At 39.1% G+C, this 26,132-nt stretch overlaps 2 protein-coding genes across 3 annotated transcripts in view; one reads left to right on the plus strand and one right to left on the minus strand.

Moving 5' to 3' along the window:
- GOPC (golgi associated PDZ and coiled-coil motif containing) overlaps window positions 1–3,460 on the minus strand; it is a 32,456-nt gene extending 28,996 nt beyond the window's left edge. For both annotated transcript variants that reach the window (XM_045843380.1, XM_045843379.1), the window contains exon 1: window positions 2,947–3,460. In XM_045843380.1, coding sequence (XP_045699336.1) covers window positions 2,947–3,234 — 288 coding nt within the window. In that variant the 5' untranslated portion in view covers window positions 3,235–3,460. The remainder of the gene's footprint in view (window positions 1–2,946) is intronic.
- An 8,897-nt stretch (window positions 3,461–12,357) lies between these two features.
- Window positions 12,358–24,271, plus strand: LOC123822146 (nephrocan). Its single transcript, XM_045844081.1, has 3 exons — window positions 12,358–12,546; window positions 20,751–21,652; window positions 23,681–24,271. The coding sequence occupies exons 1-3, from the start codon at window positions 12,358–12,360 to the stop codon at window positions 24,126–24,128; spliced, it is 1,539 nt and encodes a 512-aa protein (XP_045700037.1). The 3' UTR covers window positions 24,129–24,271.
- Window positions 24,272–26,132: the final 1,861 nt, after the last annotated feature.

Below are 26,132 nucleotides of genomic sequence, written 5' to 3' on the forward strand. Positions count from 1 at the left end.
ATGGAGTTGGGAAAAGGTCTGAGATATGAACATCCCTAGCTGTAAGATAAGGATAAGTAGGTAGGAAAGGCTAGTATTTAATGTGTGTTTCAAATTTTTAATTTTATGAAGGGACAGAATACCCATTCTGTGATCTACATATAAATCAACCTGATATCCATACTCACTCAATACAGTTTGGGAGCACTATGAAACCAAAATGCATTCATAAAGAGATATTATTGCTCCCTAAAGTCGTCTTCACAAAGCACCTGATAGTTCAGGTTATTTCACCTAAACACAGTCCCAACCCTCAAAGAGCCTGCCCTCCAGAGCTAGAGAGATGGGGTAACCATTAACTACAGCATGTGCAATGTAACAAACCTAACAGTCCAAGACGGTTCAAGATGTTATGACAGCCTCTTCCTACAGAGAGCAGAGAGGAGTAGGGTGAGGAAAGTCTTCACAGAGATGGTGATGTAAGTGGTATCTTGAAAGATGAGTGGGTGTGCAATACTGTAGACAAAGGGGACAGAGAAGTCATTATACACAGAAGCCTAAGCCAAAGCAGAGATGCCATGACAGGGCAAGGCCTATGTACAGAACTGCAAACAGGCCAGTTTGACTGAGGCGAGAGTAGCTAAGAAAAGTGACAAAAAATAAGGTCAGACAGAACAGGCACTGATCACCATGCTACAGAGTCTGAATTTTAGCCAGTAAGAAATAGGTAGGTATAAAAAGAAGAGTGACAGAATCAGAGTTGCCTTTTTTGACATGAACCGTTGAAATGAAACATTTTAGAATGATTTTGACACCTAAAACATGGTTTGAAGGGGGTAAGAAGCAATAAGGAGACTGTCAGTAATATATAAGAAAAGATAGGGACTATTAGGAATTTACAACAAAGAATAAGGACTTGCACAATCTCCTAAATTCAACTCATGATCTTTCCTGCCAGACCTGCTCCTCCTGGTAAATAGCATGTAATACCATTTCTTTAGTGAATTGTCTAAGTTTCCTAGAGCTGTCCAAACAAGTAACCACTAACTTGGTGGCTTAAAAGAACAAAAATTTCTCACAGTTCAAGATGCCAAGTGCCCAAAATCAAGGTAATGGCAGGGTTGCTTCCTTCTGGAGACCATGAAGGACAAACTGTCCCACGCCTACCTCCTAGCTTTGGTGGCTGCCAGCAATCACTGACATTTCCTGGCTTGTAGACCTGTCACTCCAAGTTCCGATTCCTTCTTCATATAGCTTTCTTCTCTGTGTCTCCTTTGAATATCTCTTTATCAAGACACTCTCTTTGGATTCAGGGCCCACTCTAATCTGCTATGACCTTATCTCCATCCTTACATCAATCACAGTTGCAAAGACCCTAGTTCCAAATGAGGACACATTCTGCAGGTGTGGGTGGATGTGAATCTGGGGAAGCAATATTGAACCCATTATAGGCATTAACCAATACATTTCCCGAACAGAAATGTGGTATCATCCCTAACCCTTCCTCTTCCTCTGCAACTACAATTCATTAATTATCAGATCCTGTTTCTACTTTTTTAACTGAAGATCATCTCCTTTTCTCCATCCCCATTACCATTTTCATTTCAATGACAACCTTGTCTATATAGCAAACTCCTTGCTACGGCACTGGATAAACTCAATGATTACTCTCATTACTGTGCCTGTTAATAAACAAGTAAGCACTGCTGGAGAAAGTCACATAACAAGGCAGACTGGTTGTACCATGAATTTGTAGTAACTAACTCAATATAAGTCCTCGACATTGCCTGGTAGTCCTTCTGTTTTTCTGGCCAACTGGCTCTCCCAGTCTTCCGTAAGTATTTCAAATCTTTTTCACTCTCCTTAAGCTTTTACTTTCACCCACTTTCAGGAGTTGTCCTGGGCTCCTACTTTACAGAGAATAAAGAAACCGTCACACAAAAACTCCCTCAACCTCCTACCTTATGCCCTCATCATCCCTTCTTTTTAATAGCTGTCCTTTCAATATAAGGCCATTCTCTCCACAAGTATTTTGGATCTCATCTTCATTCAGGAACCTTAACTAATGCTAATTATCCCCCACTTTCTCTACAATATTCCTCTTTTTCCTGAACTACATGGTTCTTATTGGCTTATAAATATATTCACTTACTTTTTCACTTAAAAACAAAATAAAAACAATACCTCCCTTGAACACCATTCTCCCTTCCAGCTCTTGATCCAGCCACACTCACTTTCTGCCTGCTGTTCTCACCATCTTCTCCTTCTCCAACCAGATATAAATAAATGTGTTTTTGAAGACTTAACTAGTTCTGTAGTCTCAGTTCCCTTACTTAATAATCCCTGTTAAATGGAAATAGCAATACTAAACTTGCCCCATAGGGCTGTTGTGAGAATTCGATGAATCAATATATGTAAAAGACTTAGGACTGTAAATCGAGAAGGACACTGATACTATCGTGTTTATCCCACTAAATTTTCCTAAGAGCTTTGATCAAGTTCCCCTAAATAGTTCATGCATGCAGGAAATAGAATGTCTGTGTGCAGCAACAGCCATTGATCTTAAATTGTTCAAAGCAATCAGGACTCTGTCTGATATACAAACCTAGTTTATCAATGTGAAGATAGATCTAAAAACTCAAATGTTAAAAGGTGAGCTAAGGTAATCTGATGACAGAATCTTTGAGCTTAAGTCTTAAGTTAACACAGTAAGCAGCCTGGTGTAGTTTCTCCTCATATAGTAGGAAGTTGGAAGTCTGGACCCCTGGTGACCCACACGTCGATCTACACCCTTTTTTTCTACTCCAGCCTCACTTCACTCCTTTCCTTCATACATACACACCCACTCCTCGACACATTTGAGGCCGAGGTGCCCCAGTGGGCAGTTTTCTAGTCGTTTCACTGATGCGTTAAATGGGATCTGATGATTGGTGTTGAGTGCCACCCACTCCAGCGCCCAAAGCTCACCTCTAGTTTGTGGTTGATTTGGGACACAGTCTGGACTTTGTGGCAAAGCTGCGCAAAGCAGGAGCTCAGGCTGGTCATCTTCTGTCGCCCCTCGTAAGTGATATCTGCTTGGTCCGGATCGATCTCGCCCAGGAGCAGATCCACATCCACGAAAGCCTTGTCGAACTCCTTCTCAAGCACCTCCAGCCACCGGAACATGGAAACCCCACCAGGTGAGACCCCCATGGCGCAAGAGGCGCCCCCTGGTCCCCCTCCGGCAGGAGCCGGGCACGGGCCGCCCGCTGACATGGCGCCGTCTAGGGCCTCCCCCGACTGCTGCGGACCCCCACAGCCCACCCCGCGCGAGAGGAACTGCTGGGACTGCGGGGATCCCCGCGAACGCACGCTCGTCCCTCCCCTCCCTTCCCTTCCCCTCGCGCAGCTAACGCAGGCAACGCTGTCCCGGAGTGGCAGGAGCAGCTAGGAGAGACAGCGACGGTGGTACGAGGAAGAACCCGCCGGCCCACCTCCTTGCCAGCCGAGGCTGCGCAGGCGTAGCGAGGACTCTGGCGGACGCAGCCTGGGGGACGAAATGGGCGGGGCCAGGATGTGCCCCTGGCCTATGAAAAGCCTCAGCTGGGGACCAGCCCGTCAGTGGCCATATTGACAACTGGCAAGTTCCCTCTTGAATGCCCGAGGAGCAGAGGCTCATGGTGTTGGCTTCCAAATTGGAAAGGCCCGAGGAAGGGAAGGGTGGCCACGTCTTAGAGAGAAACGGCTTCCGCTCGTTTGATTTCACAGTGGGCGGGAGCCATTCTAAAGTTGTCCGGGAAAGTAGTGGCAGTGACGTCCTGGGGCAAGGAAGGGAGAGTGAGGCAAGGCGGTGTGAGCATGCGCGATGGCCACGTTTTACCTTCTACATCCCCGTTCCAGTTTAGGGTGGGGGTGAGTGGATGCACTGGCTCTTAACCAGGCCCTTAATTCCGGCTGGAAACTGAACATCCAAGGGCAGCGGCTGACCGGCTTTTGCCAAATTAATACAAGACTTGTCTTATGATTAAGAGGCAGGCATGCTTGGGTTCAAATCTTAAACCCTGGCACTTATTAGTTGTGCCATCTTACTTGTATTCTCTAACCTCAAAACCTCAGTTTCCAAAATTTACTTCCCTCAATAATAAGGTAAAATGCTTATTTCAGTGCTTGGCACTTGGTATTCCTTATTATCACAGCACAGGTCATACATTTCCAAAACAGCTACTTTAAAAGGTGTATTTATTTCAAAAACTGGGCCAATGTCCCCACACATGACATCTTAGAAAAATTTATGACGATCCATCTATTCATAAATATATTGAATGTAGAGCCATGTTGAGGCATTGGGAACACGAAAATAAATGAGACATGATTCTCACTCAAGCAGAGCTCATAGTGAATCCAACCTTCAGAGCTACAATGTTAATTTGAATTGTTCAGTACCTTTGGGAGTGCTTAACGACTGTTCTTTACCATAACGCCTACTCACTTTCAACCAACCCCCCTTCCACTTCCAGAGCAGCCCAGTCTCAGACACCAAAGAACACCTAGTCTCAATAGAGTAGGCTGGTAGGAACTGTCTCTCCTGAGTTGCCTAGGAGGAAATCTTACTGGCTGACTACAAACTTTTCTGTGATATCTTCAAGGTACAAGATGCTTCTGGTTAATCACCACTGAAGCCTGCACTGTGTCCCCTTGCCAACGCAATGCTAATGAGGAATGTGAAATCATAGCTTCAGTTTGTTCTCCGGCTACTGCATGGCAGACTGGATAGCTTCAAGGTCAATAAAGTCCTTTGGCTTTAGCAAACTTAGCTAAGCAAACTAACCGTGAGATTCTTCCCTTGAGCCTTCACACAGGTTTTAATACACAGAAATAATGTAAAACTAAAATTTGTATCTTTCTCCATTACCCTCCAAATTAATTTTATTTTCATCTTCAGTCTTTGCACGAACATCATTACTACAGCTACCAAGTGGCTACCTAGCCACTTTCTCTATACATAATAAGGTTAGAGTGCATTTTCAGGAATTTGAAGTAAATAATTTAAAATGGGGTGGGGAGACACATAACCTAGAATTACAATAATAGCTTTCAGTTATGGAGTGCATACTATGTGTTAAGTATGTGCTATTTGTATTACATTTGTGAACCTCACAAAATCCTGTGAGGTAGCTAATACCACTGTTTTATAGATGAGTTATAGAGAGCTTAAGTAGATCTTGGTAAGGTCATACAGCTGAAAATTAACTGAAGTGAAATTTCAATCTACGTGTCTTTTTCTCCACTGGTTAACATGGGTTATAGAAAAATGAGGGAAATAATTTCTTTTGGTATAAGTTGCCTATATAATAAATCAGCAACCAAGCAGCTTTTTTTTAAGATTTATTTATTTATTTTTAGAGAGGGAAGGGAGGGAGAAAGAGAGAGAGAGAGAAACATCAATGTGCGGTTGCTGGGGGCCATGGCCAGCAACCCAGGCATGTACTCTGGCTGGAAATCAAACCTGCGACACTTTGGTTCACAGCCCGCGCTCAGTCCACTGAGCTACACCAGCCAGGCCAAACAGCTTTTTCTAAAAAACAATTTCTTCTCAGTTATAGCCATATACAAATATATTAATATATAAGAAATATTACAAAAATGTAATTGTAATGCTCATTTTCTATTATCATGCTCTTTAATTATATGGACTATACTTAAAAATACATTTTATTTCTTTAAAAAATTCAGCTTCCTGCCCTGGCTGGCATAGCTCAGTGGATTGAGCACGGGCTGCGAACCAAAGTGTCACAGGTTCGATTCCCAGCCAGGGTACATGCCTGGGTTGCAGGCCACCACCCACAGCAACCGCACATTGATGTTTCTCTCTCTCTCTCTCTATCTCCCTCCCTTCCCTCTCTAAAAATAAATAAATAAAATCTTTTAAAAAAAGAGTACATAAAGTAATACATTTAAAAAAAATTCAGCTTCCTGCTATATTGGCGGTACTACTGAAATGCACTTTTCAGTGTTTATATGTTTCCAGTGGTCTGATCCTTGGTGCACACCCCAATTTTCAGGATTGTTAGAACCCAGCCGCATTTCTGTTTACAATCTTTACATCTTCAACAAGTCACACCCTCTGTGTCTCAAAATACTTTCATCACATATTGTTCATTCTCATTACCATGCAGGGTAGCAGCTGCCTCATCCATATGTTCTTGGTATCTTGCTGTTGTGTGTCTGTTTCAATTATTCATGAGGTGCCCTCACTGTAGACATTATCTTTTGCCAACTGTGGTTGGGATTTTGCATTTTTGCAAGTCACAATCTTCAAGGAAGTGAAAAGCAGGGTTTGATGTTCAAGTGCTGCCATCTGTTGGCAGTGTGCTCTGTCTACATTTACTGTTTTATCTTGATCTACTCTGGATTCGGAATTGTATGTAATCTCAATACTTCTGGGATTTATTTACCAAGAGATAGTAAAATCTTCATACTTATATTTACAATAGCATTGGCTCAAACTTCCAATAACTTTTATGAATCATGCTTATGTGATTAAACATTTCTAATGTAACTTAAATGTGACAGTCTTGTTTTAAGAACTTGCCCTTACAGAATTTTACCACAAGGTACTAAGAATAAATAGTGTGGGGACGGAGGAAACTGAGGAAGGAGGGAAGATGCTGAATATTTGTTTGGTAGGTATTGGTAATTAGCTGTAAGGTGAAAAGTTCAAATATTTATTAGAGCCTCATTAGTAACAAAGGCACTGTGGTGAATGGACATAGAAGATCTACCTTGGACTGGAGAGGGAGGCCACTATTTATGGAACTCTACGGTGTTCCAGGCCCTATACTAAGCTTCACATGTATGATTTGATCTCCAGTGTTCCTACCAGGAAAAAGAAAAGATATTAAGTAGGAGCCATTGGTCGTGATAAACAGTTCTTTGATGAATAAAGAAAGCTAAGGAAAACTCATTACTATTTTACATGAGCTATGTGTAATATAGCATATTCATATATATTATGTATGTTATATTTATTCCTTTAGTAGCAATCTGAAATTTTGTGATAGACATGCTAACGAAGTAAGTTTGGGCATTCCAAAGTGATTTATTAGCCTCATTCTCCTGATCATTTCTTTTATATACACCCATAAAACAACTGTTTACTCTCATGTTCCTAAAATTTGAGAAGTTTGATGTGCTGATTTAGGATTAGTCCAGACATATCTTTCAGAAAGCCTTTTTTCTCCTCACATGAAGCTACAGATTCCATCACCATTCAGTTTCCGGCAAATACCTGCTGTAGCATTTACCATACATTGTTTAGAGCCCCTTAGACTGTGAGATCCTCAGCAGCAACAGCTGTATCTTATTTATTTTCAAATCCTAGGTCCTAACACAGGACCTGGAGTGTAGCAGGAATGCTGAAAATATTTGTGTGATCAGTTGAACAATTAAGATAGTACCATAGTCTACCTAGAAAATTCTAAAAACAGTCACTTTTCAAGACATGCTTTGATAACTGCTAGAGAGCACAAATAAACATATTTTCATATTGGCTTAGGAGTTAGGAATATCTATAAAATACATGTTAAATATCTGTAAGATACATAGTTTCTTAAAATCGAAGAAATATTTTTCCCAACCTAAAGATAAAAGTTTATTTAAGAACTTTTATTGATTTGACTAATAAGTCAAGTATAATTGAGGCTTTGAGTGTTATTTTACCTATTCCATAGGTAAAATATATGAGATACTACATTCTATATGGAATACCCAAACGTAAAAACATAACAAAGTTTTTTAAATCTCTGACTCTATTTTTATTCCCTTACGCTCTCAGACACTGACTATAGCTTCTTTGCACAGTTAGTTTGATCTGCATTCTTCATTTATCCTTTCCCACAGCTCTGGTTTGGTTCAGCGTTATCTAAGACCACCCTTTATCAACAACAGTATCAGAGTTTACTAATATCGATTCTTCCTCTTTCATCCACTGTCAAGTCCCTGCCTGTTTCTCAGATGGTCAGGCTTCACAGATCAAACACAGACTCTCCCTCATCGGCCTCTGTCATTTATGTTTCCTCTAGATTAGTTCTATCAGGCACCCCAAATTATTGCATTCTGAACATCTTTAACATTTATCCTTGCACCTACCGAAAAAAGTACAAGAATCCTTTAAATTACCTCATTAGAAATTTCATAGTCTTCTAAAAGAACGAATTAGGAAAGTGTAATGGAGCAAGTACTCAAAAGCCATGTCACAACAGTTGTCAGGATAGAATTTGTTTGGCCCCCAGTTTACTGTAACTAACTCAAAACTCGACTGGTTTCTGTGGTCCTGGTGGGCAAAAGCAGTGAGGGTGAGAAGATTTCTATAGTGCACTTTGTCACTACAAATGGAGGACGACCCATATTTGTTTAGGGAATTCCCTACCTTATGTGACTTGCATGTTAGAAATAGGGGCCTCCTTCCATAAGGAACTGAATGTCAGATAATCACTTTACCAGCTCTTGAGCACAGGCATATGGCTTAGGCTCACCTCAACAAAATAATCCACCCAAAATTTTTAATGTGGAGCTAGCCAGGCAAAGATCAGGCGTGGAGATAGCTGCATCCTTTTTCAGTAGCAGCAGTACCATCAGTGGTATCCAATCTTCCATTCAGGGGTGGGGCCAGGACATGCATGTTCTGTAGTGACTCTAGACTGAAGTGTGATTTTGCCTGTGGTTCGGGCTATGTACCCTTCCTTTATCCTTGTCCATCTTCAAATCTGATTCTCCGGGCTTTCCTACATCCCTGTGTACTACCCCATTAGCTTTCCACAAATCCTCTTCTGCCAGAATTTGAGTTGCTTGTAACTAATGACCCAAACTGATACCACAATCATTTATTGAGGCCCTTTATTTGCCCATGAACATGACATGTTTTAGTTCATTTTGTCTCTTCTTTTCTGTAAAATGGAAAGTATTTCCCCCATTTTAACTTCATTTTATAGAAGAAAAAAATTGAGATGTAAAAAGTTTAAGTGATAAAAAATTACTGTTTTGAATTACACTTTCAACTTTTGCTCTTTTTGCAACATTCTCCAAAAGCAAACAAGTTAAAAAAGAATAATATTCACAATTACTTTATTCTTTAAAATTTCTTTTATCTTAGAAAAAGTTTTCATAAATTAAAGTCTTCTATTTATCTCTTGGTTGATCAATTTTACAATAGAAATTGTAAGGCAATGCTTCTGTATCAAGTCAGGTAGAATCTGAGTTAGTTTTTTTCTCTGGAATTCATTTTCCTTTCTATAGTAGAAATGTGCCCTTTCCTTTTAATAACACAGAAAGGACAACATCCATTGCATAGAGGCACACTTTGTGTTTATTGCAAGGTTTCCTAACAATGGCACCATTGACGCTGGACTGCATAATTTTTTGTCGTGGGGGCTGTCCTATGCATTGTGGAGTGTTCAGTAGCATCCCTGGCCATTACCCCCTAAATGCCAGTAGCACGACCTACCCAACCACCCTTAACCTTTTATTGTCATCAACAAATGTCTCCAGATATTGCCAAATTGCCCCTGGTTGAGAATCACTAGGTTATAAAAATAAAGATAAGAAAGTAAGTCAGGAAGGATTCTGGCTTCAAAATGTGAACGAAGACATAAATCAAATTCAATTTAAATTCAAATGCAGAGCACATTTTTAAAAGACTTTATTTATTTATTTTTAGACAGAGGGGAAGAGAGGGAGAAAGGGAGGGAGAGAAACATCAATGTGTAGTTGCCTCTTGTGCACCCCCAACTGAGGACTCGACCTGCAACCCAGGCATGTGCCCTGACTGGGAATCGAACTGGAGACCTTTTGTTCCCAGGCTGGTGCTCAATCCACTGAGCCACACCAGCCAAGACCAGAGCATATTTTTTGAGACTGCAATCTCTCCTGTATTGAAAGACTACACCTAGATCCTGGGCTGTATTTTGAAGAGAGTTTTTGGCTGAATCACTGAGGTTTCCATAGTTGAGCATGCACACATGTTCCTTTACTCAGTTTTTCATCACCCACAGAAGCCAAGTAATAACAATCAGATTAGTTCTTGTTAAGTCCTTTTTAGAGAAAAGAACAGTGTGCTTCACATTCAGCATCAGAGACTAAGCTCAAGATCTAAAAACCCAAGTTAGAGGTAGGGAATTTGATACGCATGACCCTTAGTAAACATGGAAAAATTCAAAAAGTCAGCAGAAGGTAAACTAGAAGCTGAGCAATTGTGGCAGTTTTTACGGCTGCTTCCTGGCACAACATAACTCCAGAGCAGGTACAACAAACATGTGTGTCCTTCAAGCATTCAGGTTCTGCCTTTGTATTATTCTCTCCCTGCAGTTTATAGTATCAATAAGACATCGCCTTCTACCTGACAAGAAAGAGGTTACTTCTTAGCTTAACCCTAAGTAAATAGGTGTGGTCTGGGGAGCAGATGGATCTTTTATTCTTCAAAACTTTCTCAAACTTTTTGTGATCAAAATTATTTATAGTTATAATGGTAAAATTAGGGAACAACCTAAAAATCCAACACTTAGAAAGTAGTTAATCAAATTGAGCAAATGCTCTTGATGGACTATTAAACATTTAAAGTTATATTTATGGAGACTATAAAATAATGTGGAAAAATATTATAGCAGTGAAAACTGGAGAATATAAAGTTGCATGTGTTTATGACCTGATAAAATAAAACTAGTCACAGTGTCAAATAGTAGTATATTGCAGATAAAGCCAAAATTGCAGGGAAACTTTACAAATACCATGGAAAAGTAGGGACAGAGAAACATAGTGTACAGTGCAATTTCAAGGCTTGATCAGAGCAGAGAGGGTCCGCGGCCACTTTCAGAGGGCTGGAGCGAGCTCACTGCTGTGCTGGGTAACAAGGCGATGAGCTGTCACTGCTGCACACGAGAGGTGTGGATCTTGCAGGCATTTTGTTTCAAGTGACTGAGTACAAATTTACCTTTTTAGCAACACAGGAATTAAAAAATGTTCAATAAGTATTTCTCTATGTTGTTTCAAAGACTAGGCAGAGAAAAGAAACTGGGAAAATGTTTGATTTTGGATTTTTCCCCCTCCTTGTCATTTTTCCAAATTTCTTTTAGTTGAGCATTACTTTGCTATTTGAAAATTCTAAAAATTAAAAAGATAATTGTATTACTAGGCAAGAGAAATAAATAATAAAGTCGGTTGAAAATCAGGATATTGACAGAAAAGAAATCTCTTATCACTCATTATCTCTGATAGTGGAAGAAAAGAAACCAGAGAGAAAGCAATCAGAAAGGAAAAGCAGAAAAGTCTTTTGGGAAAAGCAGACAGAAATCCGTACTCTGGAAATAGAATAAATTGATTAGTAGATCAAAGAAACTTTTGGCTTCAAGATGAAAACTGTAGCAAAAAGAGGTAAGGGTTGAAGAGGAGGTCAGAGGAGCTTTTATGTATTAGAAAGGATTCCTTTAGAGCAAGCTCCTGTGGTCGGCCAGCATGGGGGATCTCAGGTCTTCTACTTGGGAGAACAGAGCTTCTCTATATTATCTTTTGCTTAAAACACTTTAAAATCCTGTAGCAGGGATGACCGAGGCAAGCCAGAAAGCCACAACAAAGGAGTGCCCAGGACAAGGGGAGTTCTCCCTCTCCAGTCAGATTTCACAACCAGCTAGTCCCTCTGAAGAAATGAGAGGCATTTTCTTTTTTTTATTAAAAATAGATGAAGATAATAGATCCATTTTGATGTTTAATTTTCATCTGAGTCAACAATGCTTTTGATTAACAAAATATTTTCCAAATACAATATTTGGAAATCAAGTGGATCAAGAGATGGATACATTGAACACACTATCTGTAGCTCTAAATATCTCTCCATTGTACCCCATTGTTTCACCTAGCAATAAAATGTTACTGAAACAATATTAAACCGAAACCTGCCAATTTTCCCATACTAGTTAATGTGAGAAGCAAACACCTGCCTGTTGTAGTCCTGCAAAAATGGTTTTAATATAGGGTCACAGAAAACTCAAAGGTTTTATAACCCCCTATAAAACAGCTCTTTGTCTTTTCCCACTAATTCCCTCATGTCACATTTAACAAAACAAGGAAACTGCAGATAATAGAGGTGTTTGCAGATTAGCCTTCCAAGCCATAAATAACATAAGGTTTTGCTCACCTACAAATATTAAAGCAGCTTATCAATGTTTAAGCCCCTTCCTCTTTGTGATGGTCGCTAACATTTTAACCCAGGCAAATTGAAAATTTTTCTTTCCTGTCTTCTTACATTGACAGAGTACACATTCATGAGATTCTATCATCAGATTTCATGGTATAAAGAGTGAGACATCACCTAAACACTCGCCTGCTTCCTGAGAGGCCCTGTTTTGGAAGATGCATCTGCTTTATGCATTCCTTGTTTTGCTCTCTTTTAGCGATGGCTTCGACCCCAACTGTCCTGCAAGATGCAGCTGTGACTCTGAGCCGTCAGTGCAATGCTACAGGCTGACGGAGGCGCCATCAGGCATCCCCTCCACCACCAAGAAGCTGTACATCAGCCACAGCAAAATTCAACATCTTCAGGTAACTGCCCCCTTTATACTCAAATTGGTACAATTTATTTTGTGTGGCAGGGTAAAGGGTGAGTGTGGGATTGTTCACTTAATTTAAATAATCAGAACTTAAAAGTTAAAATGCAAAACTTAAAGGTTAAAACTTAAAACAAACAAATGAATAAAAACATATCAAGTTTGGGTAGTTGCACTAGTTACTAGCTTGCTTACTGAGATGGGTATATGCCTCTGGATATTTCTGGAGAAGCAGCCCCCCAAAATTTTTTAAACCCAGAATCTATAGTTAATGATATTTTATTTTAGTTTTTATTCAAAAATTTTTCTAATCATGTTGTTGTCAAGTAAAAGTAAAGAAATGACTCTTTCTTAACAAAAAGAGTTTGGGAGCATATGGCCATTTTATATCCCCAAGATTAAGAATAAGTCCTTTTGGAGGAAAATGTAGTTTTGTTTATGCTATAGTCTTATGATACTAAGAGCACCATAAGACTATCAAGATGAACCTAGCATATGAGAATTATTCATACGAACCTTATATCCCACCAATCAGGAGCATCTTGGAGAAAACCTGTACCCATTTTTATTTTGCCATGTTGCTGCAATTCTCATTCTATGTGCTTTTAATTATGACTTCTACTTGGATGCTTACCTATTCAAAGGGCAATGAAAAGAGTTCCAGAGATTTATCTGACCTTTACAATACAAAGTCGTTTTTGTTTTTGGCCTTTAGTGTTTGAAAGGGGTCAAGAGACTAGGATTCTCTCCCTCAATTGGCTCCCTCCCTAGAGAGACAACTATCTCACCAAGTAGTTAAAAATCTCTGGGCCTCATTTTTTACTCTGTGAAGTGAGCATGCTTGATGAGGTAGGTGATCCCAGGTCCTGTCTAGATGGAAAATTCTACGGCTCTCTGATTTTGCTGTTACTGCTCACTGTTTCTCCCCCATCAACGCAAATCCTAAGATAAGGAAAGGCCTCTCTGTGAACCAGGAGCAGAATCAGCAGTGAATATACTTTCTCTTCAAATAGACCCCCCTCCTTTCATTTCTTAAGAAATGTTAATATAGGCGCAGATAAACACAGAGGGTTTAAAACCTGTGTGGTATTTACATCAAGCCTTACTAAGCACAACTGCCCAGTCATCATCTGTTTACTTTCCTCTTCTAATCCAGTAGTGCCTAATGCCAGAGAGCAGTCTGACCTGGTCAGCTCTCGGAGTCCAAGCTACACACCTGGTTAAAGGGCAAGATGCTTAAATATTTGTTCTGAGGACTTGAGATGCAGAGAGTTAAAGGGTCAACTAGGCCTGGTAATGACCTCTCCACTGCTGCTTTGAAGCCAATAATATGAAATTATACCTCTCCTCAAATTCAGTTTTTGAATCAATTCATTTGTCACTGGCTTCAGTTCATTGGACAGCAGTATTGCCACTTCACTGACTTTAGCCCAATTAACAGTCTCTTGGAAGGGCAGCTCCCAGGAGAAACATTGGTAAAACAGAGTTGTTTTGTGAAGGAAATAAAAGACTCTGAGCAATAATATTTCTCTTTATTCTGTTGAAAACACTTAGGTTTTAAATGACCGTATTTCACTTGTATTTGGCGAATACAATGTATACTCAGTTTATTTGGTTTGAATCACACAATAGGATACCTATATTCAAAGAAAAATACCTTAAAATGGATCTTCAGATTAACTGCAATAAAAATTATATATACACATATAAATGCATGCACATATATCACACATGTATATGCATGTGTATGCAAACGTGTATATATATTACAATTTAAAATATTTCTATTACTAGTTTATATAATTCAATCATGAAAAAGTCAAGTTCCTGCCCTCAAGAAAAGAGAGATTTTATTTATCTGCTTATCTGTAACAATCCCTACTTCTTTGAAGGTGCATGCTAGCAGGCTGGAAACCTCTTGATTCTTCTGTTTGTCCTGCACTGTGCTCCTGGCCCCTTCCTCCTGACTCTAGTCTTCCTCGCCATCCTCAACCCTGCACTCCTCGGGTGACTTCAGTGTCCAATATCCTACTTTCATCCTTCCTTGAACTCATAAAAAATATCTGTCTGCATTTCTACTTGACCATAGCCATCTACTGTCTTAGTTATGTCACAATTCTGTTTAACACCGAAACTTTACTCAGTGATCTTGAATTCCCATGCCTACTCTCTGACCCTTATCTCCTTTACATTAAGCTGTCATACTCTGCACTTATCTTCCCACCTCATGGAGAATTCTAACACTAGATCTACCCATGTTCTCTCAGATAATCAGTTTACTATATTTCTTATCTTTTTTAAATACTCCTTTCCTTTTTGCATTCCATAATGAATTATTTCAACACCGAACCAGCAAAGCCTCAGTCTTAAATTAGGATGACCATTTTCCTTTGTTTCTCCCATACCTGAACATCTGAGTGCTGCTGGAGGGGATCATATAATCTCTCTGCACACGTGTGTGTGTGTGTGTGTGTGTGTGTGTGTGTGTATTCAAAGTCTCTAACTTCATCTGGGTGTTCAATGACATCCATCTATTCTTTCAATTCCTTGTCAGTTTCTCCCTATATTCCCTCAACACCTTACAAAACTTCAGTATGGTTTTGGATTCCCTTCTCAATCCCTGCCCTTCTCATTCTCACCAAATTGCTGGCCTCTCATTTTATTGACAAATCACAACAAAATGAAGTCCAATTGTTTTGATCTCCCTCAGTTCCAGCCGACTGTGCACTAACTTGTTACCGTCCAATTCTGCAAGCTCTTTCCTCCAGAGAGATGCCCCTCCCTGTCAGGCTCCTCCTTCTCCTGCCCTTGAGTCCATCTTTCCCACCTCTCCCAAAGCTGGCGGGCTTCATCACCCTCCCCACTCCCATATCTTCAGTTGCTCTTTCTTTACTACCTCCCTGTCCTAGCCTATAAATATGCTCCTTCCATTACAGTAAGAATAAAAATAAAAATCTTTTTGTTCCATGTCTCCTCTTGCAACTATCTTTATTTGCAAAACTCTGTGCAAGGGCAGTCTGTACTTATGTCCCCACTTCTTTATCTTCTACTTTTCCTTCAATTCACCTCTGTTTGGCTTCTGCATATCCCACATTACTAAAGCTGTTCTCTCTCAGACATTGGCTCATTCCTACTTCTCAAAATTCTCACTTTCTTGCCTTCCAGGACTCTACACTTTTAAGTCACTGTTATTTCTCCCTGATACTTCTTTTCTACCATTTTTATAGGTTTTTTTTCCTCCACTGTCTTTTAGTTTGTGGCTTTTCCAGGGAGCATCAATCCTTAGCCATCCCTTTTCTTACTATGCACACCCTCCTTAAGTGACTTCACTTTGTGTGTGTGGTCATGGCTCCCATAGCTAAGTTTCTGTCATAACTGTCCTCCACGTCTGAGGCTTGTCTAGTTACCGACTAGACCTTTGCTTAAAATAATGGCCTCCAGGTTTGTCCATGTTGTAGCATATGTCAGAATTCCCTTCCTTTAAAGGCTGAATAATATGTCCTTATGTATAACCAATATTGTATACACCACATTTTGTTTATCCATTCATCAGCTGATGGACATTTGGGTTCTTTCCTGTTTTCAGCTACTATATAATGCTGCTATGAACATGCATGTCCATGTTTGTGTGTGAACATATGTTTTCATTCCTCTTGGGTATATACCTAGAAATGAAATTTCTGGGTAATATCATTCGGTAAGTCTATGTTTAACATTTTCAGAAACTGCATCATTTCGCATTCCTACAGTGATGTAGAATGGTTTCAATTTCTCCCCATCTTTGCGGACGTTTGTTGCCTTTCGTTACCTTTCTTTTTTGTTTGTTTTTTAGATCATAGCGCTCCTAGTGAGTGTCTGGTGGCATCTCATCATGTTTTGACCTTTCTATGATTAATGACTAATGATGTTGAGCATCTTTTCATGTGCTTATTGGCCATTTGTAAATTTTTTTAGAGAAATACCTGTATGAATCCTTTGCTCATTTTTAACTGGGTTCTTTGTCTTTTTACTATTGAATTATAAGAGTTCTTTATATATGCTAAATGCAAATCTTCTATCAAATATATTTTTTGTGAAAAATTTCACCCATTCTACGGGTTGTGGTTTCATTTTCTTGATGATGTCCTTTGAAGCACAAAAGATTCCAACTTTGATTAAGTCTGGTTTATCTATTTTTTTCCTTGTTTACTTTTACTTTTGGTGTCGTATCTTCAACAGCTTTTACCACACCCAAGGTCGTGAAAATTTATGCCCATATTTTCTTCTAAGAGTTTTATATTTTTAGCTTTTACATTTAGAGAACAAATGTGAATATCTTTTTGATGGTGGTCAATTAAAATGATTGCCTTTTACATCTTTTGTGGAAGACATTGCTTAAAATTCCTCCTAGGTAAGAAATACATAAACAGGGTTTATTACTGAGTGAGAGAATTACAGAAAATCAATATGCTCTTCCCATACTTTCTAGAATTGTTAAATAGTCTACAGAGAACAAGTGTTGCTTTGATGATCAAAAAACGAATTCCAGCATTGTTTCAAGAATTTCTGGCTGGCTTGGGTCACACATGTCTGAGGCAGACCCTGTGGAGGTATGTCAGTTCTGTGTGTACATTCGACCTATAAGAAGCCCAAGAGAGGCATGTGTCCCTCTAATGCTTGGAGCAAAGCCAGCCCAGGATTTAAACCAGAGACAAAGCCTTTTACAGGGAAGCCAGCCGGAGGTGCCCTTCTGCTCCACTTCATTTTACTTGCCTTGCTTATTTTTTTAAGACTTTGCATACTTTATTGTAACTTTTCTCTCCATGGGTATTGAGCTGACTAAACTATAAAACTGGGATGCCAGGGATTATACTTAGCAAAGATTCCTGTGCCTGACGGTTAACACCAAGCCACACAGGCCTTACTTTCTAAGCAACATTGGAAAAACTACCCGCCACACCAAGGGTAGCTCTAGGGCAAAAGCACCTCTTTCCATATTTCTTGAGCACAGTCCTGCTTAGGCCGGGAAAATGGGAAAACAGGTCTAGCAGAGAAAGTATTTTCCTTCTTGCCAGCTCTGCAAACCCAACTGAGAAGGTGAAAATCAGTGGGCATCTTCCTCACTGATTGCACCTCCAGAACTGTATATTCTTGAGCTAAATGCATGTTTATAGCAATAAGGTTAAAAATATATTTGCTTGGGGTAAGATAAATCTGGTTTGAAAGCTCAACTTTTCCACTTGCTAGCTAGACGTACCTGAACAGGTTATTTCACCACCTTGAGCTTTCCTTTCCCTCTCTGAGAAGAGAATGATCATGCTTACACAGAGGGCTTTGTAAAGATAAACAGAGGAAATACTTAAATAATGGTAGCCATTTAATTCACAGTCAAGAGTAATCTGGGTTGACTCTGACAAAAAGAAAAAGGGTCTTTATGCTTACTAAAAGAAAACAACTACCCGTTGGATTCAGTTCAGAACGTGGACTGTATTTGCTAGTTAGACCCGGCCATGTACCTACAAGGACAAATAAGACAAACTGACAAACTGAAGCTCTGACACCACACTTCGTCTGCTCCCCCGTAAACTGCCCATTCAGATCCACACCATCACTAAGACTCACTGCACTGTCAGGAGTCTTTCAGGGTCTGTGATCACTCAAACAGAAGTGGAAGTATTAGTAACATCAAGTTCTTCTTTTGGGAGATCAATAGTCCAAAAAGAAGATCTGTGTCTAGAGTCATTTCTGATTTTATATGAAAGAAAAGCTTCAAAAAGAGTCCTTCAGAATGGAAAGTAGATTAAAGACTACTGAGTTTGGGGAAGGTCACTTAATTTTTTTTTGCCTGAAATTATTCTTCTCTCTCTCTCTCTCTCTCTCTCACAAAATAAACTTTATCTCTTTTTAAATTTATTTTTATTGTATTTCCCCATAACCATTTATCCCCCATATAGCCCCCCCACCCCTGCAAGCACCACAGTGTTGTCCACACATGAGTCCTTTTCTCTTTTTTGCTCAAACCCTCCACTTCCTAACAGCCTCCCACCCCAGCCCAGAGCTGTCATCCTGCTCTCCATCTATGAGTCCATCTCAGTTTTGCTTGTTAGTTCAGTTTGTTCATTAGATTCCACATAGGAGTGAAATCATATGGTATTTGTCTTTCTCTGACTGGGTTATTTCATTTAGCATAGTGTCCTCCAGGCCCATTCATACTGTCGCAAAGGGTAAAATTTTCTTCCATTTTTATGGCCAAGTAGTTTTCCATTATGTGAATGTCCCATAGTTGTTTATCTACTCATCCACTGATGAACACTTGGGCTGCTTCCATATATTGGCCATTGTAAATAACTGTAAAGAACATAGGGGTGCTTATATTCTTTTGAATTAGTATTTTGGGTTTCTGGTACAGCCTCTGTGGAAAGCCGTAAAGAGATACCTCAAAAAATTAAAAATAAAATTGCCTTATGATCCAGTTATTTCACTCCTGGTAATTTATCTGAATTCTTCATCTTCTAAATGGAAGATTTGGACTAAATAATCTCTATGATCTCTGCTTCTCTAAAACTCTATGGTTTGTGTTCAGATCTTGAGTCTTTTCTGAAAATAGGTATAGACCAAATGCAACAGAAAATGCATTAGAAAATGGTGAGCTGAAGGAGAAATTTCTTCAGAGTCCCATAGAGCTTGTTGATATTCAGCTCTTTCACTCACTAACCTTTTAGTTTCCTCATTTAAAAGCCAGTGTTGATAATAGCAAACTTGCAGGGTTATTAGGATTAATAGTAACATTAAAAAAGCACTTCAGACTTGCAGATATTTAACAAATATAAGAGCAAATTTGCTATTACTATTGGGATTAGGACTACTCAATACAACCAGTTAAACTGTAAAAAAAAATCAAACGTTAGCAGCAATATATAACCAAAGGCAGCTGCCAAAACTATTAAGATTAAAAACATCTGTTCATGGAAATTTCAATATGAGATTCTTCTAATAGAATATCATGTGAAGAGATGCTTGAACATAATTCACATCACACGTCCTCCCAGAATTTAAGTACCTATAAGAAATCTGGGATGCAAAGTGAACCTACTCTGAAGCTATTAATTGTGCATTGGTATTAAAAAAGGACTCAACTACATAATGAAATCAAACCTTTAGACACTGTATGTAAGTAAGACATGTAAAAATTTCATTGGAAGTTCCATCTTAATTGAATTCTAAAGCAGGTTGAACATTTTGTGAAATTCATCAAGCTGACGAAACCTGAAACGATTCTTCTTTCTACCTAAACCTGACCTTATTCCAAGAACCAAATACTGAAGATTCCATAATTCACACAGAAAACACACATGTCAAGCTAGGAAGTTGGTGGACACGTAGAGAGATAGAAGTACTTGAATTTGCAAATTGTGGACAAAATATATCAGATTTTGTACTTCCTAAAATAGGACAGGAGTAGTGTTAGGTCTGGGATATACACATGAGTGTATTTCTTGCTCTACAGAGATGGAGACACCTGTGTCCTGTTTGTTTCTTCATGGATCGTATTTGTCGGTGGAGTGCAAACTGGGTAGAAGAGGAGCAGAGAGCAGGAAGCTGGTTTCCAAAATATAATACAATTGAAAATATTTATCTGACAGGCCCATCCCCTTGATGATAGTATTTAGGACATTTAAGACTCTTACTTTTAATACTTTAAAAAAATCAAAGGTAATTCATAATTTAAAAAATCCAAACAATGCAAGATGTAAATAGATAGTGAAAATCCTGGGTAATCTTACACCCTAGAATTAATAGTTTGGTGAAATATTGTTCTTATTTTTGGCAAATATAAGATGATGCAACACAGAACATCATATCCCATAAATCATTATGTAATGCGTAAGGACTTCTGCCTTGAAGTAAACTTGCTGGGTCAGAGAACATACGGCAAAAGTTAGCCAATCCTGCATGTCTAACAACAGTGTGTGAAAGTGCATAAAATACTTCTGATCTCTTGCAGTATTGGCAATCATAAACAAAAATAGTCAGGACCTGAGTTTCCATCCTTTTCCAAGAGATAATTTAAAATAGGTCCTGAAAGGAAATTTGAAGTATCAGAATTAAATGCTAGTACATATTTTTTTCTTATAATAATTTTAGTTTACTGTTTTTGCCCCCCCACTCCTGCTGTCTTTTTGTCTGTTTGTTTGTTTGTTTATTTGTTTGTTTTTGTAGCTATCTAACTTCACCAAGAAGTTGGCTCTAGAGGATTTTATTCTTCTGGCCAGTGGAACAGAATCAGTAGAAAATGATACTTTCAAAACTCTGAGTACCTTGAAGACCTTGGAACTCTGGAAGAATAAGCTCAGACGAGTCCCCAGGGCTCTCCCAGCCAGTCTTGAAGTGTTAAAACTAAATGATAATTCAATCTATGTCCTACACGGATCTGATTTTGAAGGACTGGAGAAATTAAAAACCCTTGAACTTAAAAACAACCTGATCTCTTCTCTCTCTCCCAGCATGCTCTCCTCCCTTGGCAGTCTGCAGAGTTTGATGTTGGATGGCAATAATATCGAGTCTGTAGCTGGACCACTGGCACTGCCCCACCTGAAACATATGAGTATGGAGAATAACAAACTACATCTTATACCAGCTAGCTTCTTCACTTCTCTTCAGTCTTTGCAGTTTCTCAGTTTCAGTGGTAACTTTCTGACTAAAATTCCCATTAATCTGCCCAGATCCTTGCTCTCTTTAAAGATGGAGAGAAACCAGCTCAAAGTGGTAAGGTTTCGAGATATGAAACACTTGGAGAACCTATCACATCTTTACCTGTCAGAAAACTCACTCTCTTCCATCGAAGGGGCACAGCTCCTTGCCAATTTAACCACTCTTGAATTGTCCCAAAACCAGCTTCAAATGTTGCCCCTCAGACTACCAGCAAGGCTACAAAAGCTTGATATTAGTAATAATCTGATCCAGAGAGTTACGGTGCGAGACTTCCAGGACCTTCGAGACTTGAAACATTTGTTCCTGGACAACAACTTTGTCAGCTCGTTCGAAGCTGGAGCCCTGCAGAGGTGTTCCCAGCTCTCCAACCTGGCGCTGGAGCAGAACCTGCTGCTGTCTATACCTCTAAGGTAAGGGAGCGTTACCCTTTATGATTCTATCATAAAAGTTCTGGAAAGCCTGGGGCAATTAGCACCACATACAGGCAAGAACTCTAGTTAGAACAAACATAACTGATCTGACCAAGGCTATCCAAGGGTTTAGAGGGAGAAGTTTTAAACAAGGGTTTGGAATCTCCAGACCACAAGCTGAATACTGCACTGTTATTTTGCCTGTGTGTCTCTCTGTGAGTGTTTGAGCTCGTTTATGTTTTCCTTACACTCTGGTTCTGGTTGTGTCCTCAATTTCTCTTCTCTCCCTCTCTCTCTCCCCCCATCACACATGCGCACACACACACACACACCCTCATACTCTGACACCTAATTTTGGTTTCCAAATATTTCTCCCTGTGTACCCAGCCCCCCGCATATGTTTCCCCAAACCAGTCATAATTTATAATTAATGTACATGTTTATATTAATGACTGTATTTATTTGTTTTATTCCATGTTCTGCATTTTAGAGTAGATAACTAAAAAGCAGTAGAAGAACGCAGCACTATTATTTCCTATGAAATTATATGATGATGTTTATCATATGTGCTTACCAGTGGATTCTTTTTCTTTTTAGCACTTTATAGAAAAAAAAGCTTCTTGCCCTGCTTTTATTATTATCAAATTTCTCATAATATACCACCTTCTGGCCTCTATAAAATACTATGACATTCCATTTACCCATTTTCATTGTTACTTACAATAAAATTTTGCTCACTAATGACAAAAGGAAAAATTATCTGTTATGTGCAAATGTTATTTTTTTCTAGTTAAAAAAATGGATTTTCTTATTATACACTATGGTAACCACACCCAAAACAAAACCTCAAAAAGTGATTTTCCACCTGAAATCCATCCATACTTTAAAATACATATTGATGTTCAGACCTTACTTCAAACCAATTAAATTAGACACTCAGGGTTGGGGCCCAGACATCAGTGTTTCTAAACAGTTCTGCAGATGAATTTAATGTGCAGCCAGGGTTGAGAACTCACGGGCAAGGACAATGGGGCAAGTAACCTGAGATGGGAATGCACTTCTCCTGAGGTTTAAATTAAGCAACATAACTGTCTGCTCTGTCACCAAACTTGGCCAGCTGTGAGAGCAAGCTCTTGTAGAGAGTGATCTTTAAATTCTCCATCACCACCCCACCCTCATTCTTTGCCTTTTCTTTGAATTAAAAAATGGGAATGACTCAGAAAAGTTTCTCTGTGGCTTTCCTCCCAAGAAGAATTAAAACCACAATAAGATCTCTTCCTTATATTTAAATTTAAAATGTTTTTATTTATAATCTTTAAACAATGCACTCTTTTTTATTTGCACACTTCTTATTTATACACAGCTGCACTTTAAAATTCAGTTTTCTATAAATAACCGTAAACACATGCAACCTACTTCTATCACAAACTATTTCCACACATCCCTTCTTCTGCCTACCATCTTCCTTCTGTATTTCACAAGAATAATGGTTTATGGTTTTAGGTACACATAGATGAAAGTATCTACCCCATTCAAATATGCTAATTACCAATATGCTAATTGATAGAAAAATCATACCTGACATTTAATAACTGCTGGCTAAGATCAGCAGTAAATTTATATATATACTTATTGTTTCTTACAACAATCCTGTGAAGGAAGGAACATTGTTTTACTTCTATAAATTATCGATTCATGTCCCTTTTCATCTAAAATAGTGGGAACTTAGTGTTTTTTCTTATCAGTTTATCTATATGATTCCATTTGATAAGAAAAATATTGAAGGGTTTTATGAGTAGGAAGCAGAAAAACACTAGAGAGTTATAAAATAAGACTTATGAGGAAGGGTTAAAGACCTATAGAAAAGACTGAGGTTTGCACTTAAAGTTACTTTTTAAAAATATTTTTTTTCTAGCTTCAGAAGGGACCAAACTATAGAAAAGGTGGGTGTTGCTCAATCTGAGTTTCTTTGCAGATTCAGAAAATGGTCATGACCTTCCCTCCCATTCTGTTTTTGTGCTTTTGCAGGCTCCCCAGGACGTTAGCCAGGCTGGACCTCAAAGGCAATGCCATCCAGGATATCGCTGAGAGGGAGCTCAAGGATCTAAAGCAGCTTCAGGTTCTAAACCTTAGGAACAACAAGATCTCTGCCTTAAACTTCAAAGCCTTGGAGGGACTGCCTCGCCTCCGGCACCTGTATCTGGATGGAAATCCATGGAATTGCACCTGCAGTCTCCTAAGAGCGAGGGAGGTGCTGAAGGCCAAGGGCACAGATGTGAGGGGAGGACAATGCGCGGCACCAGCTGAAAGACAAGGGGAGAGCTGGATGTCTTCCAAGAAGATCATGAGGCAGTGTGAGCAACACCTACACCTGACCGAGAGAAGCAAAGAGGCCAAAAAGAAGTCAAAACCTGAAGAGCACTCCAGCATCAGAATCAACATAGATGATGATGATGATGATTATGAAATTGATTAAGTGCAGGCTTACTTTACAGTTTAGAAAAAGGTTTTGTTTCTTGTTTTTAAATAGGCTTCATTTTTAGAGCATTTTTAGGTTCTCAGCAAAATTGAGAGGAAGGTGCAGCGATCTCGCAGACATGCCCTGTTCCCACACGGGTACAACCCCCCTTACAACAGCCCCCGCTGTTTCTGGCACATTTATTACAAACATGGCGCCTGCACAGGCACATCATGATCACCTAAAGTACACAGTTTACATCAGGGTTCATGCTTAGTGTTGTGCATTCTGTGGGTTTTGACAAATACATAATGACGGGTATCCATCACCATGGGATCATGCAGAGTAGTTTCGCTGCCCTAAATATTCTCCACATTCCAGAAATAGTTTAATGCTCAATGTTATAAATAGAAATATACTACATGTTTAGACACATGAAAGATTATTTTTTAAATTTTATTTTAATCATTGTTCAATTACAGTTTTCTCCTTTTTACTCCCAATATTTTTTGTAAGTCTTTTTTTTTTTTTTTAGAATGAAATGAGGGTTAAGATAAGTTAAGGTGGCGGGAGGAAAGTAGAAAGGAACAATGGAAGGAAGATATAAGATACATGTTAAAAGTAACTTCTTTGTGTTTTATGCTGAAACCTAGACAAATAACAACATCAAATAAAATCGCCAGTTGGCTAACTTCCTGCAAATGGAGTAGTTCATTTTATCAAAATAAAAGTGATGATTTTGTATACCAAGCTGGAATAAATGTATAGGTGTGTAGACCTGTGCTACAGGCTTTCAGTTGCAAGCAATAAAAACTGACTGTGACTGACTTAAGCAAGAAGTCAGCTTTCTGCTAATTCTTTGCAAAGGCTTCACAAGTCTTCTCAGATCTCTGCTGGGTTGCCTCTGCTCCTCCCTTACTCCAAAGGGAAGAGGTTCATGGATGTCCTGGTTTCAGTTGGGAAAGATATCTTCAATGCTGATGCTCAGAAAAATCGCCTTACTCTGAAGGAGTCCTTTGTCTTTTCATCAAGTACTGTTCTGGTTTCGAGGCTGTAGCCAAAAATTCTGGTTTCCTCAGTATAAAACGGTGGTGGTGGAGGGAAAGGGAAGGAAGACTGGAAGGGAGTCTGCTGATGTTTAACTCTCATGTCGTTTATATAGGTTGTATAGATTCCACTGGCCCTGAGAAATTGAATTTTCTTTTTAAAAGTCTCTACTTTGCCACGGGTCATGCCTCATTTACATCACTTATCATTTAGTTAATTAGATAGTTTGCTCTTAGCTAATTTTGTTTAAATAAATACAGACACACCTGAAATAACTTCCATCTTTACAAAGCAAACAGGAACTCAATATTTTTCCATCATATAATTGTCTAGTGAAGGTTAGAAATTAGATTCTTGTCAGGTTATCAGTCTGAAAGCTCAAGGAATGGCAAAAGTGCCCCAAAGCACAGTTTTATGACAATAAGCTTTGTAGAACTAGTGCCTTACTAGTAATAGTAGAGGGCCGTCTTAACATCTTGATTTAGGGACATTGCTGGCACTGTCTCTGAGCCCTAGGACTGCCTTCATTCTAGTCAGTGTCTGTTTCTGACAGGGAAGAGCTGATATGATGGATTTCCCTACCTTTTTCTCTCTAAAGCAAGATATTGTTCTAATATTCTCTGCAGGTTTTCACAAAGCACTGTTTCTAGGAATGCAGTGAAAAGGAATTGGTTTAGTAGTCATTATTCAACTTCCAAACAGTCTCTGACAATTGCCCTTAAAGTATTCTTATCCCAATCTATCTTGGTTTCCAAAAAATACTTGGTATATAGTCACTCCTTCTCACCTGCTCTCTCCCCACAACACAACCCCTCAACTCTCATACCCAGTATCGGGTCATGTTTTTCAGGCTTGTGGTGATCACTTCTGCTTTAGGGTTCATTGTCTGCTTTTTAAAAAAGAACCACAAACGCACTGAAAATAAAACTCTGAATACACACACACACACACACACACACACACACACACACAGAT

The sequence above is a fragment of the Phyllostomus hastatus genome, unplaced genomic scaffold (assembly GCF_019186645.2).
Source record: "Phyllostomus hastatus isolate PE091 unplaced genomic scaffold, TTU_PhHast_1.1 phas_contig_40, whole genome shotgun sequence".
Taxonomy (NCBI): Eukaryota; Metazoa; Chordata; class Mammalia; order Chiroptera; family Phyllostomidae; genus Phyllostomus; species Phyllostomus hastatus.